Source organism: Euprymna scolopes, chromosome 40 (assembly GCF_053919585.1).
Source record: "Euprymna scolopes isolate OS-2025 chromosome 40, ASM5391958v1, whole genome shotgun sequence".
NCBI classification, from domain to species: Eukaryota; Metazoa; Mollusca; class Cephalopoda; order Sepiida; family Sepiolidae; genus Euprymna; species Euprymna scolopes.
The window spans coordinates 18,793,021-18,809,341 of record NC_136521.1 but is presented as its reverse complement, the minus strand read 5'-3'; the positions used below and the strand labels follow the sequence as shown (position 1 = coordinate 18,809,341).

Genomic DNA, 16,321 nt, shown 5'->3' with positions numbered 1-16,321 from the left:
GCAGCTGGTAGCACAACACATACCTTCTCTATATCCCATTCCCTATCACAGATGATTATGTTTCGAACCCGTTTCCAAGACCAGTAAGAACATGTATCACTTCTAGATCTGTTTCTGACCATAGTTCCCGATGATTGTGGAACATCTATTTCATTGAAAGAAATGGAAAAAATGACTTGTGTGCAATGGCAGCAACAAATTCTAGAGAGAACTAAGGCCGACTTATGCTTTTGCTGGAATGTCTTGGAGGGTGTGAAGTGGTCTATACTGACGATTAACTATTCAGTCAAATCTGATGAGGATATGTTCATTCTAAACATGGAACGCAGAGGTAGATCTGATAAATGTACAGAAGCTATCCTAGTCAGCCGTAGAGTATCGATATACTATGCAATAAAGGTACATCTGAGAATTTATTACATTTTGTTTTTATCTTAACTGAGTGGACGGAAAATCCAAGTGAAAACAGAACAGAGGATGAGTACAGTTCTGGGCAAGTTGTAAAAAAAAAAAAAAAAAAAAAAAAGTCTAGGAGACTTGCGTACTGTCTCTCAGTATTGGGTACACTGGTGGGTTTATGTGACCCAATGGGGTCCAGACGATATCGGGAGGACCTTGCTAGTGGATTGAAAAGACAGCCTGTTGGTTCTCTTGTGTGGGCTTTCTACACGAATTCAGATTTCGCATGGTTGAATCTAATGATGAAAAGGATGTTAATGGTGATGGGGGAAAGAAAGTTGTTTTTTTTAACAGATAATCGTTTTTTTTTTTTTTTAAATTTATTTATTTTTCTTCTGCGTCAGGGCGTTCAGAGTTCAGTGGGAAGCGGGATATTACTAGAACCCGAAAAAGGGATGGCTACTGATTGGTGTACGACCATTTGGAAATGAATCGAGGGGGGGGGGCGGAGTTACAGCTGACTGATGCTAATATAACATTACATGTGACACCTGCTATGTGTCTTCGGTGACCTACCCCCTCCCGATAACATGCACCTGTGAACTTTTTCTCCCCAGTGTAACTGATGATAGAAAAACAAAGAACTTTGCTAGTGAACGCTAGCCCCTCAGATCTGTATAAGTGATTGACGGAGTTGTATATATCCTATTTGTAAAGTTGAAGCAATAATATTAATAATATATATATATAAGTTAATACTTGACTTCTTTTCTTCGTTTTGAAAATGCCATTGTTGAATGCAGTCTATTTTCAGACCGGCGCTGTAGACAGTTTGGAAGCCGGATCAAGGTTGGAAACAAGTAAGCGGACCACGGTGACAGGGACAAATTTGACCACTAGACGGAACCTAAGGTGACGCCACAGGGATCAGCACCAGTTGCACTCTTTTCTCAAGCCTGTGCGTCTGAGCCGGCCCTGTAGGTTATATTATGAACAATGTGTGTCAAGTTATAAGCAATGGAGAAATCATGACAGAACATCCCCTCATCATTTGTTTTGTTTGAGCGAACTAGTTATTCAACATTATGAATATCGAAGTCTCTCCAGATGCGAATGTTAGTCAAGGGAAGCAGACAAGATGTCATCAATTTTCTTAGAGAGTCTCTTAAAAGGTAGTAATTTCACTGTTGTGGTGATAAAGGGCAAATATGAACAAGGTGTTGTGAGCAAGTGCTACCCAACACGACATATAGGGTAATTTTGGATCTTTTCTGGAGATGTTCTTACGACATGGAAAACCATCTCAAATGTATGGCGCATATAGCATGCCTGTGACGATCTTGGGTTGTTAAATTTTGATGTCAAGTTGGAGTATCCTTAAATTGTGAACTCATCTAAGGAAACAGACGGTCTAATCCCAGTTTCGCACAGGAACAATAGGTCAGGTTTAGTTTCTTGTAATTGGACTTCAATCTCTGGAAGGTTGGAACACAGACCTCTGATGTTAGAGAAGGAGACCTGGTAGTGGAACGGGGTATAAATTAGAGTTCTGTGTTTAATCTTGTATTGCTTCAATGTTCAAGGAAAAAGCTTTGGCAGCAATGAACAAATGATTCAAGAAAGAAAAATCATTCTTAGAAAAAGTGCAGAATTGTTAGAAAAATCACATGAGATTATGATGAATAAAATCCAAATTTTGCAAAGAGGACTTGAGTGATGGGAATGGACCTTACTATAAGATAGAGGGCGACCTTTAAACTTTGTATAATAAAACTCATTAACTATTAAAGAAAAAAAAGTTTGGAAAAAGATGATATAGAATTATACGCAAGTAAAAAAAATAATCCAAAAATGCAAACGTGTGGCACCTTGGCAAGATGATTTCATTTTTCCTGTCCGCCAGCGAGTCAATAGGTCAGGTCTTTTGCATCCTCTTTTGACTGCCAGGTTTGTGCCGGTTATCTGCATTGACTAGCTGAACGGAGCCGTTTCTTTCTTTTGATGGGCAATCATTTTAGCTTATGGACATAATTGACGTGCATCTGGTTGCATTCACTGAACAGGCAACGATCATCCAGTGGTCCTAGCATCTAAAGTCCGTTTGCCATTTTCATTCTTGGAAACTACTGTCAAACTGGCTAAAATCATGTATGGACATCTATTATAAAGTGCAGCTAACTAAGTATTATGGTATCTATTCATTACACAAAGATTCATATTTAATGCAAACATGATCTTAAATTTAATCATATTCAACCATCAATTTGGCATAAATTGAAAGTCCATATTGATACAGCAACCAATATAGAAAATTGAAAGTCCATATTGATACAGCAACCAATATAGAAAATTGAAAGTCCATATTGATACAGCAACCAATATAGAAAATTGAAAGTCCATATTGATACAGCAACCAATATAGAAAATTGAAAGTCCATATTGATACAGCAACCAATATAGAAAATCAAGCCATAACATTGGATCAGCGGAAATCACAGCCTGAGTAATGAACACATGTTCATACTCCCATAAGTAAAAACGTATCACCAGGTAATTTTTTTTTTTTTTTTTTTTTTTAAATAAATTGACAATATAAAAGCAACTGTACTACAAATATCAGTAATGTTACAATCATTTAACTTGTACTGAATAGTAATAGAGTAAACTGACAAAGCAAGTACATCCAGTTTTCAGTTGAAAGTAGATGCTGCGTGTGTGTGTGAGGGGTGTGTGTGTGAGGGGTGACACTGGTGATTGAGGGGAATGACATAGGAAGGATCTCTGTATGGGACACAGAAAGGTGTCATTGGAGCTGACATGATCAGACAGTATTTGGGTCCTTAGCCAACAACACACACTTATGATTGAGTTTCTTTTTCAGGGTGTAGAATTCTTTTGTTTGTATGGGTGGCTGGATATTTAGCAAAGAAAATATCAACCAATATGTTTACTTCATTTTTGCTTTTAAAAGTGTAAAGCATTAATGTTTGGTTGGAGAAAAACCAGGCACGTCAGGCCTCCTCTGCACTTCCATTGTGAATTGTTTGAAATATGGTAAAATTTTAATTTCAAGCGAGGAAGAGAAGTGTAAAAAAAAAAAGTTGATTCATGTGTGTGTGTGTGTGTATATATATATATATATATATATATTTTATAAAATTCAGGATATTTCACATCTTGTTGAAACTTATCTTCTTCTCTAAACATACTGATTTCTATAATAAATATTATCTCATAACAAGATATGGTTCTTATCCAGAATTCCGCCTAATTGGTGGAAAAAAAAAAAAAATACAGAAAATACATACATGTTATGGAACAGAAGCATCATATTCCAAAAAAAGCACAAATTGAAGTTTTATTTTTATAAAGAAAATAATTTTTAAACAATTTAAAGTGATTAATCTGAAATCAGTAGCATTACAAGGCTGATCTTTCAAGTTTGAATTATTGAAGTTATCTGCCTTTTTCAAGATGGCGATGCGAAAGTCTCTTTTTCTTACTCATAAAATTTAATTTTCTTAGTTCAAAATAAAATTACTTGATCAATTTACATTTTTGGAATATGACCTTTGTTCCATGTGTACTACAAAGTTTTTCTGGATTTTTTTTTATTTTTTTTTTTTATTATTTGGGTTGAATTCTGGACTTGCACTATTATTAGGTAATAAAATAATTATTAATAGGCCCCTTTAAGATTATTGAAGTCTGGGAAAATAAAAAACAAAGACAATCAACTAGAGTTATGCAATGTTCACAACTTCCACTAGTTAGAACACCCTTGACTACTTCACCGTTCTGCCAGCATTTGGCATTTATAGGTGTTTCATTTTTCTTAATTTTTGTGGCAATTGATGTTGGCCCAGATGTAATGTCCTAGCAAATAGTCAAAAGGCGATTTTGTAGCTGGGTTCGAATCTACCAGCCAGTAGTAGTAGTAGTCACTTTTTGAACTGCTGATTACAAAAGCATGAAATACTAGTATCTGTAGGTGTGTGTGTATATATATATATATATATATATATATATATATATACACACACACACATATATATATATACATACATACATACACACACACACGATTAAAAAAAAAGAAAAAAAAAAAGAAAAAAAAAGAAAAAAAAAGAAAAAAAAAAAAAAAAAAGAAAAAAAAGAAAAAAAAAAGAAAAAAAAAAAGAAAAAAAGAAAAAAAAAGAAAAAAAAAAAGAAATCACAAAAAGAAAAAAATCCAGGTTTTAATTTGTTTAATAATTTGTTCCCTCCATTTTACAAACAAGTGTTTTTTTTTTATGTACAAAAAGCCACGATGAAAAGATCAGTTAACACATTCAAAATGTAATGAAAATTTCCAATGAAGTAAAAAGAAAATTCAAAAGATGGGGAAAGTGTCTTCTATGTAAAAATTATTTTTATCCTAGAGTTAATTTTAAGGTATGACAGTTGAACAGTTTTATTTTTTTGTTTTTTTTCTACGTTCAAAAAATAAAATCAATTTCTCAATATAAGGGAGGGAGAGAGAGAGAGATAAGAAAAAAAAAAAAAAATGTCAAATTCTGTTTGTAAAGAATGGATTTTAATTTTGTATTTGATTTGTGAATATTTGAGAAAAAAATAGATCTTGTGGCTTAAAAAAAAAAAAACATTTCCGATGGATTAAACGACATGGCTAAAAGACATTGAAGATACATTTTAAAACCTGGTGAAAACTATTTCTTGAGGGACTCAAATCAAGTTTTTTTTTTTTCTACTAAAGAAAAAGAATGCATGGCTTTTCCATTAAAACAATTTCAGATTTCTTGTTTCAGAAAAAAGGTACACAATTTAATAGATTAAAAATTGGTATTCAATTGGTCAAGTGATTTCTTCACTTCAATATTCAGAAAAAGTAATTTGGTTTGCTAATTATATCTAAAATATTTAATAAAAGAAAACAAAAAAATAAAAAAAATTATGATGTACTTATTTGAGAGGGGAAAAATACTGTTCACCAAAATTGATCCAGTAATTTCGTTTTTTTTTGTCTTTTCAATTCAACTTTTCAGTGAGCACAAATTTGCTGCCATTATATTTTTTTTGTTCTTCGTTATTGTAGTAAAATTAAAAAAAAAAAATGAAAAATTTAATTTGCAGTGAAACGAATGGTATCTACTGAATTACACAATTATGAAAACATTAAATAGTACAAAAAACAATAAGGTAAAAAATTAATTATTAATGAAGACAGTTTTCTAAGACAACGAATATTAAATTTTGCTAAAATGGACAAATTTTTTCAATTTTCAGAAAATATTTATCAGCCTTTTATTACAATTAGAACTCTTCGGTCTCTTTTGCAAAACTATTTTTGCTAATTGTCTTTAAAAACTATTTTCATTAATTTCTACTTTATCATTTTTCATAATTCTTGGATATGTTCATTACTACAGTAATGACTAATTCAGTAGATACCATTGATTTCACTTGAAAATCAATTTTTCAATTTTCGAATTTCGCTACAATAACAAAAGAACTCCTTTTTTTAGTCGACAATATCAGCATCGTTATGGAAGTTTGCACCCATAGATAAAAGGCAAATTTATTTTATAAAAGCAAAACTATTAGATCAATTTACTAAAATTTTAGTGAACGATACCCCTCTTCCCCAAGGTTCCTTGCTATTTTGTTTTACAGCCATATTTTATCTGGGTTGGACACTATAAAAGCACTTGCTAAAATGTACTAGATAATATTACCCCTCTTTCAGGTTAATAATTTGAAATTATATATGCACAAAGATCTTCTGAATGTCCAATTATTTTACTTCAATGCTAACCCTAACTCCTATGATAAACAATATGGGAGACTAAGATCAATCCTACTTTATCAGCTACTTTGTATAAATAGCAATATTTAAGCAAAAAATATAAAATCCTTGTCACAATTCAAAGGGTGGTTTTCAAGAAATACCTATAATGGGGAGGGGGGGGTATAAACCAAAAAAGATGCAAAAAGGTAAAAGAATAAAACTTAGTATCCCATTCTCTATTCAGATAAACAAAAATCTTGGATTAAACTTAAAAGTTAGAAAAATTAACTTCCTTATTTCTAACCCAAAATATCTATAATATAAATGAGAATAAAAATTTCTTTACAAAAAAAAAGTTTTCAATTCTAAAAAGTCAACACAAAATGTGTTATGGATCTAGAATAAGTAAAACCCTGACCTTCATATAAAATGGGTTGGAACCACAGAAAAAATAAAAGATGAAAAATTTTAATCTTCATCGTTGGTTTTTTCAGATTTTACCGGAGAGGGAGATCGACTTTGTTCTTTGCGTGATCTTTCTACAGACGGGCTCTTCTTATGATTCGACTTGCTACTATCTGCCGATTTTTCCGGACTACTTTTTCGATCACTAGATTTCCCTTTGTCCGAAGAACTGCTTCGCTGTTTGCTTCGCGAATTACGGCTTCGTTCTGGGCTTCTACTCACTGACTTTCTCTTTGACGATCGTTTTGGAGATCGGCTTGGAGAGCGTGAATGACTGAAACAAAACAAGAAAAAAAAGTTAAAAATGATGATTCACAAATCATAAATTCAAGGAAAAGATTTACAATAATGTTTTAGAATCATTTTGGAGTTAAAAGTATTTAAACTTTGCATAAAATTAGCATAATTGAAAAGCGCATATGGAATGAACACAATGCCAGTTGAGATTGTCTGGATCTTAAGCTGACAAAAGTTTTTTTTTTTTTTTTTTTTTTCATACTAATAATAGTTCACTGCTTATCAAAGCTAAAAGCAACTCAAAGATGAAGTTTCATGAGATTGTCAGTTGGATGAAGGAACATTACTGTGAAAAGTAAGAGAAAAATGTTTAGCAACTTTACAGATATTTGTTAGCATTAGACTTAATGAATTGCTTGGTAGCTCTCACAAAAAGCAATTGTACACTCCTCAAGGTTTAACTTCAACATCCACTCCTTCTCCTCTGGGGTCTCTTCACCCCTGGCTGACCGTAGTGTTTTGTTGGTTTTTGTGCAGCTACTCACAGAAGACATCAACTAGAGATAATACCTAGCAAATCTCCGGAATTGTCTATCACGAAACTCTTCACACAACGATGGAGTTATTTTCTTTAAAGGTGATCTTTCTGTGCTCTGTTCTTCTCGTGATCAAACATGCAAAAACTGCACATTTGCCATTCATATGCACCAGCCAAACAGGCTGTATCACAGATGTTTTGCATTTCTGCTGACCTCCAATTACAACAAAATATTTAATTGCAACATAAAAAAATGGTGAAAGAGAATTAAAATCGAAATGAAAGGGATAAGGATCTCAAGTGCAAGAATAGTTTTTTTATTTGCTCTTCCAAAAGTGAGTTATCCAAACAAATCAATTCAACCGTGATTGAACACTGAACTGTTTTCAAAGTGACAACACTGGAAGAACATGTCAAAAACAGCAATGGTGCAATACATCTACTTCAATTAACATATCAAGAGAATGGCTCAGAATTTTTAAATATGGAATAAACAATACACAGTTGGTTAATCTCACAGTATATAGTTAAATAATTTATACCAACTGCATTAGAATTTCATTATCGCACGACCTGTATACTTTTAACATACTGAAAAACTAATTAAAAAAAAAAATTAGTTTTAACATTTGTTTTTGATGTTCACACTAAAAACAAAATGACTGATTCCATGAAAGTATCAAAACTAAGATACAACATATTTTTGTCAAAGGCAGCATGTGTTCCGCAGATTCAACCGACATAAGTCCAGCTCAAATAAACAGAAGTTTATAGAAGCTAGAAATAATTGTAAGAGTGATAGAGACAGCTAAGACAGATTACTCTGAAACCACCAGAAAACGCATCGAAGCACAGAAATTAGGAACCCGGGATTTTTGGAAAATCTACAACAGCGTAGTAAATAATGGACAGTCAACTATTCCCCCACTATCAAACAATCATGAGGTTGCTTGCACGGCAACTGACAAGGCTAATCTGCTTGCAAGTCGGTTTGCCTCAAACTCCACACTGAACTCGGTACACCACTCACTCCCTGATTTTTCTCTGCGAACAGACGCCACACTAGACGATTTGAAAATCACCCCTTCTCAGGTACATGCTATTATAAAAAACCTAGACACCTCAAAAGCATGTGGACCAGATCTCATCCCAGCTGTGCTATTAAAAAAGTGCTCTGCCGAGGTTGCTCCAGTTCTGTCCAAACTTTACAATAAATGCCTTAACGAATCTTGTTTTCCCGACTGCTGGAAAACCACTTCTGTGGTACCAGTCTTCAAGAATTCTGGTGAAAGAACTGACCCACTAAATTATCGCCCCATTAGCCTCCTCCCGCTTTTCGCCAAAATATTGGAGTCCTTAGTTAATCAAGCCCTAGTCCAGCACCTAACAGCTGCTAAACTCCTGACTGACAAACAATATGGATTCAGACAAGCTCGTTCATTGGATAAAACAGGGGAGGGTAGAGCGGTGGCCCTTGATATATCTAAGGCTTTTGACAGGGTATGGCACGATGGTCTTCTAAGGAAAATTAGATCATATGGAATCACTGGAAGAATTCATAATGTAATTAAATCCTTCTTAAGTAATAGAAAAATCAAAGTTGTCCTCGTGCGGGAGTACCTCAGGGGTCTATCCTTGGACCTCTATTATTCCTGATATTCATAAACGACCTCCCTGATAAAATTGTTTCGGAGATGGGTATATTTGCTGATGACACCACTCTCTATAACAGATATGAGGGGAAAACAAATGAACACATATCCAAGAAAATGGCAGAAACACTAGCGGATGACCTCCAATCCGTAGTGGAATGGGGACAAAAATGGTTGGTCACATTCAATGCTGCAAAGACTAAGCTTGTTTCCTTCAATAACTACAAGAAACCTTCTCTACCACCAATAGCAATGACCAAGAACACATTGCCTGAAAGTACTTTTAAACTCCTCGGCCTAACGTTTACAGGGAATATGAACTGGAATAGATACATTGAGAGCATTGCCAAGGCTGCTGCAAGGAAGGTTGGCTCCCTCTATCGTGCTAGAAAACTACTTACGCCTGACAATATCCTATACCTCTATAAGGCAACCATTCGCCCATGTATGGAGTACTGTTGTCACATCTGGGCTGGTGTATCTGCTGCTTGTCTCTCGCTCCTGGACAGGGTTCAAAAGAGAGTCGCCAACCTGATAGGTCCTGAACTGTCATCTAAGCTTCAACCTCTGTCCCATCGACGAGATGTTGCATCCCTCTGCCTGTTCTACAAATACTTTAATGGTGAATGCTCTGACGAACTGCAAACACTTGTACCTCCCCGACGTAACTACCCCCGACAAACCCGACAAGCTACTAAGTCTCATCCCTTTACAGTAGAGATCCCTAGGTGCAAGAAAGCCTTTTACTCCAATAGTTTCTTCCCCAAAACAGCGGGTCTTTGGAACTCCCTTCCGGGATTCTGCTTTCCCAACTGCAATGATATGCAGAAGTTCAAGTGTAATGTTAACAAACATCTTTCTACTCATCTCCCTTCATAATAACCCCGCTAATTAAGTCCCTGATAGTAGCCCCCTGCTTCAAAGTCGCACTGTGCCTTGTTTGGGGTGAAAATTGAATAAAAAAAAAAAAATAAAATAAATAAAAACCAAACTTGAAAACAGTTTCAGAATTTTTAAAGTATGCAGGTCAATAAAAAATAAATTTGAAAATTACTATCAAAAATGTCAGCAGTCATTAATGGGCCTGAAACAAATTGGAAAAATTTTATTTTGAAAGGAGAAAAAAATTTCAAATCCTTAAAAATAAATTTGTTTTGTTCTTTTGGTAAAGAGTTACTTGCTATATAAGTTTCTGGGCTGTTAACTATGTTGTCAGATTACTCAGATGTTCCTATTTACTTGCCTCCCCATAAAGGCAGAGTTAGACGGTGGGTTTTTAATGTGGGGGAAAAATTCAGCTCCTCAAAAAGGGCACTCTGGATAGGAACAAAATTAAAAAAAACTCTTAGTCATGAAGGATTTCACCTCCACTGACCGAGTACAGAAAAGCATACTACACTGTGATCATAGCTAAGGAGATTCCCTCAGACAAATTGTATAGGTACATTTTTGAAATCCTTTCAAGAATGTCATCCAAGTTGATGTCAAGTGAACCCAAAATTGTTTGCACAAGTTCAGTCACCACAATAGAAATTTCTTATAAATGAATATCCAAAAAGATCAAAAGAATGCATTTTAATAAAAAATACAATATTACGTAATTATGTGTTGAAAATGATGATTCGAAAAATGATCAAGAAGATAAGCTAAAACTTTTTTTTATTTTAACAAAATTGTTATTGACTCGCCATTTTCTAAATTGTTATTGACTCGCCATTTTCTAAATTGTTATTGACTCGCCATTTTCTAAATTGTTATTGACTCGCCATTTTCTAAATTGTTATTGACTCGCCATTTTCTAAATTGTTATTGACTCGCCATTTTCTAAATTGTTATTGACTCGCCATTTTCTAAATTGTTATTGACTCGCCATTTTCTAAATTGTTATTGACTCGCCATTTTCTAAATTGTTATTGACTCGCCATTTTCTAAATTGTTATTGACTCGCCATTTTCTAAATTGTTATTGACTCGCCATTTTCTAAATTGTTATTGACTCGCCATTTTCTAAATTGTTATTGACTCGCCATTTTCTAAATTGTTATTGACTCGCCATTTTCTAAATTGTTATTGACTCGCCATTTTCTAAATTGTTATTGACTCGCCATTTTCTAAATTGTTATTGACTCGCCATTTTCTAAATTGTTATTGACTCGCCATTTTCTAAATTGTTATTGACTCGTCATTTTCTAAATTGTTATTGACTCGCCATTTTCTAAATTGTTATTGACTCGTCATTTTCTAAATTGTTATTGACTCGCCATTTTCTAAATTGTTATTGACTCGCCATTTTCTAAATTGTTATTGACTCGTCATTTTCTAAATTGTTATTGACTCGTCATTTTCTAAATTGTTATTGACTCGTCATTTTCTAAATTGTTATTGACTCGTCATTTTCTAAATTGTTATTGACTCGTCATTTTCTAAATCGAAATTGTTATTGACTCGTCATTTTCTAAATCGAAATTGTTATTGACTCGTCATTTTCTAAATCGAAATTGTTATTGACTCGTCATTTTCTAAATCGAAATTGTTATTGACTCGTCATTTTCTAAATCGAAATTGTTATTGACTCGTCATTTTCTAAATCGAAATTGTTATTGACTCGTCATTTTCTAAATCGAAATTGTTATTGACTCGTCATTTTCTAAATCGAAATTGTTATTGACTCGTCATTTTCTAAATCGAAATTGTTATTGACTCGTCATTTTCTAAATCGAAATTGTTATTGACTTGTCATTTTCTAAATCGAAATTTTTATTGACTTGTCATTTTCTAAATCGAAATTTTTATTGACTTGTCATTTTCTAAATCGAAATTTTTATTGACTTGTCATTTTCTAAATTGAAATTGTTATTGACTTGTCATTTTCTAAATTGAAATTGTTATTGACTTGTCATTTTCTAAATTGAAATTGTTATTGACTTGTCATTTTCTAAATCGAAATTGTTATTGACTTGTCATTTTCTAAATCGAAATTGTTATTGACTTGTCATTTTCTAAATTGAAATAGCACAAGTGAAAAGAAATTTATTCTACACAGAATTGGCCGCAATAGTTTTACTCCATTATTCGATAACTTACATTTTTTTTCTTGTAATTATACTATTCCGTAATTTTTGGAATTTTTTTTTTTACTCATTTTCACACAAACATTTACTTATGTAATTGTTGTGTTTTGTGATTTTACTTAAAATGCATTTTTTTTTTTTTTTGATAATGCACAAGCATCATTTTTTTTTTTTTTTTTTTTTTTTTTTAACTAAGTTCGGAGTTCCAGTTCTACCCTCCACATTTTTTCTTGTAATTATTATTCTATTCAATCATTTTCCGTAATTTTTGGAATATTTTTTACTCATTTTGACACAAAAGACAAATTACTTATGTAATTGTCTGTTGTATATTATGTTTTTACTTAAAATGTATTTTTTTTTTGATAATGCACAGCACCATTTTTTTTTTTTTTTTTTTACAAAGGCATCACCACATTATCAAGGCCCAGAGGCCACTCAAGGATAAGGGTTAAAGAGTGTACAGTAGAAGTTGGTCAATATAGTAATCATTAGTAATGAAAATTTGGTAAATTTAATAACTTATATGGAACGGCTCATCAAGAACTTATTTACTTTAGACTTGAACAAAACCATATTGTAGTCAGCCGGAAAGCAGGAAAACGGAAGACAATTCCACAGGCGTGCAGTTCTAAGAAAGAAGCTTTGTTCATGGAATCTACGTTTAGGTTTAGGCACAGATAAAGAGTGGGGGAAATTATTGATAGTGTTTACAGCTAGACGAGTGTTTCTTGTGAAAGTTTGGCGAGGGGGGACCATAGATTGAAGCTCAGTTGAACACTTTCCATGAAAATAACGATACATCAGAGACAAACTCGCAACATCTCTTCTGTGAGATAGAGGTTGCAAGGAGGAGAAAAGGACATCTCCTACGAGGCTACGAAGTCTATTTTGAACTCTATCAAGGCAGGACAAGTTCTTTCTAGCAGCTCCTGCCCAGATGTGGCAACAGTATTCCATCCTTGGACGTACCTGGCTCTTATATAGATAGAGAATAGCATCAGCAGTGAGATATCTACTGGATCGATAGAAAGATCCCACCATTTTTCCAGCGGCCTTGGCAACAGATTTGATATACGTGTTCCATTTAAGATCAGGAGTAATGGTCAAGCCCAGAAGCTTGTCAAAACTTGAGGCCTCCTGAAGACGAGAGCCATTCATTTCAATTGATGACAAATGTGGATTAGAATGTTGATGATGTAAAGAGAGAAGCTTGGTTTTAGATGCATTAAAAGTAACCAGCCACTCCTTTCCCCATTGTACTACGTGCTCAAGATCAGAGGAGAGAGAATTGGAGAGAACTTGCTCGTTTACTGTCTTAGATGTGGTACCATAAATGGTAGTGTCGTCAGCATAAATGTCTACAAATGATGTAAGGATATGATTTGGAAGATCATTAATGTAGATCAGGAAAAGAGTTGGGCCCAGGATGGATCCCTGAGGGACACCGGCATTAATATTGTGAGCTTCTGATTTTTGACCCTCAACTACTACTCTTATGAATCTATCAGAAAGAAATGATTTAATAATTGAGAAGACTTTTCCAGCTATACCATAGCTAGCGATCTTATGAAGTAAACCTTTATGCCATACCCTATCAAAGGCTTTAGATATGTCAAGAGCAATTGCCCTAGAAAGATTGCCACCGTCGAGAGATTTGCTAATCCTATGCGATATAACTGTAAGGACATCTGCTGTAGATCTAGCAGAACGGAAACCATATTGAGTGTCACTAAGAAGGTTATTTTTGTTGAGATGTTTGATTACTTCTGTATTTAATACAGATTCTAGCAACTTACTCATGACGCACAGGAGACTTATTGGCCTGTACTGAGAGGGGGATGAGCGATCACCTGAATTCTTAAATACAGGGCATACTGATGAGATTTTCCAGGGAGATGGGAAACTATTCTCCTTAAGACAACGTTTAAACAGTTTTGTAAGTATGGGCGCTAGTTCAGGTTGAAGTTTTTTGAGTACTATGATTGGAATACCATCAGGGCCAGTTGCTTTACTGGAATCAAGGTTTTTGATTAGTTTGGCAACATCACGTACAGATATACGTATATCACATAGCGTGTTTTCTGATACAAGAGGAAATATTGGGGGTTGGCGGTCTTGGTCGCAAAGGGTAGAATTAGCTGCAAAGTTCTTGACAAAGAGTTTGGCTTTGTCTGATGCTGACGAGATTACCTCAGATCCATTGATAATAGTTGGGATGGAGCACACGCTTCTGTTCAGGATTCTGTTTGCTATTTGCCAAAACTGGTGGGAACCAAGCCGCTGCTCAGCTACTTTGGACTTAACAGATTGAGCATACAACTTTCTTGCGTTCCTTATTACTTTCTTACAATGGTTGCTGGCAGTCCTGAAAACGGCTTTAGTTTCCATACATCTATTACGTTTGAAGCAGTGGAAAAAGTGATTTCTGTGCGCAATGGCAGCAGCACATTCTGGAGAGAACCATGGCTGGCTGTTAGGTTTTTGCTGAAACTTTTTAGAGGGTATGAAATGGTCAATACCTACAATTAACCATTCAGTTAGGTCTAATACTATAGAGGACACATCCTTTTTTTTTTTTTTTTTTTTTTTTTTTTTTTTTTTTTTTTTTTTTTTTATTAAGTTTGGAGTTTCAATTCTACCCTCCCCAAATTACAACAGGGTTTTAGAAAGAAAAAGAAGAATGCCTACCTTCCACGTGACCTGTACTTGTCACTCTTTGATCTTCTTCCATGTGAACGTGATCGGGATCTTGAATACGAACGCGAAGGAGATCTAAATAATATGAAAATAATACAAATTTACACATTTTCGGATTTGTGGAAAAATATTAAAAAAATCCTTATCTAAAAATACAAAAAAATTAAAACTTTCTTTAACATTTGTTAAAAATCTTCATTGCATAAAAGCAATTTTATGACCACTTAACCCCCCCCCAAAAAAAACAGCAAGTATATTTGCTTATCCCAATAGTTTTACGCATTTGACAACAATTATCCCATTTTTGAAGAGAAAAAAAAAAAAAAAAAAAAAAAACTTTACAATTTTACTCCAAATCTCTATAATGCAATATGGTGATCATATATATATATATATATATATATATATATATATATATATATAAATTGCTCTAGCCACTAGTTAATGGCTACTCTAGGTTACGAGTGTTTATTGAAACCCATCATAACTATTAAAAGATGTTATAGATATAATTTAGATTTCATGAAAGTTTGGTTTATGTCCACAAGTCCCTTATATTAACAAAACAAAAATATAGAAAAATATGATGTGATGAAATGAAAATTCCAAAAATCATGTAAATTGATCAAGTAGTTTTATTTTTAAATAAAACTAAATTTTATAAATAACAGACATTTAAAAAATTTTAACAAAAGGAGATAACTCAATTCAAACTTGAAAGATTTGTTGTAATGCCTACGAATTCCCATTAATCATTTTTAAATTATTTTCTTTAAATAAAACTACATCAATGAATATGATTTTTGGAGCATGATATTTTGGGCTTATCACTAGTACATACATCATACATATTTCTTTTTATAAAGGAAATTCTGGACAAGAACCAAAAATTGTTCAATCGAATTAAGAACAAACACTTTAAAATAATAATTATCATAATTAGTGTTGAGATGATTAATTGAAATCAGATTTTGGAAAAACCAGAACTTTTTGCAGCATCAGAATCTGTATAAAAAAAATTGGAATCTGAAATTCCAAAAGTGATTTTTAATTTTTGTTTGTTTGTTCTATTGCTGGTACTAATGATAATTGGCCAATATTTATTGATTTTAATCAGTGAAACTAAAATAAATCATGACAAATTTAGATAAAAATGGCTCAAGTTGAATAATAAAAAAAAAAGGGAGACGTGAAAAGTAGAGATAAAAATCTCGGTGAGTTTGTCAAAAACTTTTATGCAATAAAGGGGAAACATTAAATTTGTCAAATAGAAAATTATAAAAATAAATTTAAAAGTAAATGAGGACACTGCTATAGCAATACCTCTCCTCCATGAAATTCATACTTTAGGCGATTTCAGAATCAGAATCGGAAATTAAGAAAATCTGTAATTACATCAGACACTTAGAAAAATATTAAAATCGTCCCATCATTAACAATCAACAGAACTTGTGGAAATTCAATGCGTGTAT

General features: G+C 33.3%; 1 protein-coding gene across 3 annotated transcripts in view; it reads right to left on the bottom strand.

Moving 5' to 3' along the window:
- Positions 1 to 4,629: 4,629 nt before the first annotated feature.
- Positions 4,630 to 16,321, bottom strand: part of LOC145265402 (uncharacterized) — a 43,696-nt gene continuing 32,004 nt past the window's right edge. For all 3 annotated transcript variants that reach the window (XM_080121225.1, XM_080121227.1, XM_080121226.1), the window contains exons 4-5: positions 14,841 to 14,924; positions 4,630 to 6,926 (exon numbers count right to left, since the gene is read on the bottom strand). In XM_080121225.1, the coding sequence (XP_079977351.1) occupies positions 6,656 to 6,926; positions 14,841 to 14,924 (355 nt within the window). In that variant the 3' untranslated portion in view covers positions 4,630 to 6,655. The remainder of the gene's footprint in view (positions 6,927 to 14,840; positions 14,925 to 16,321) is intronic.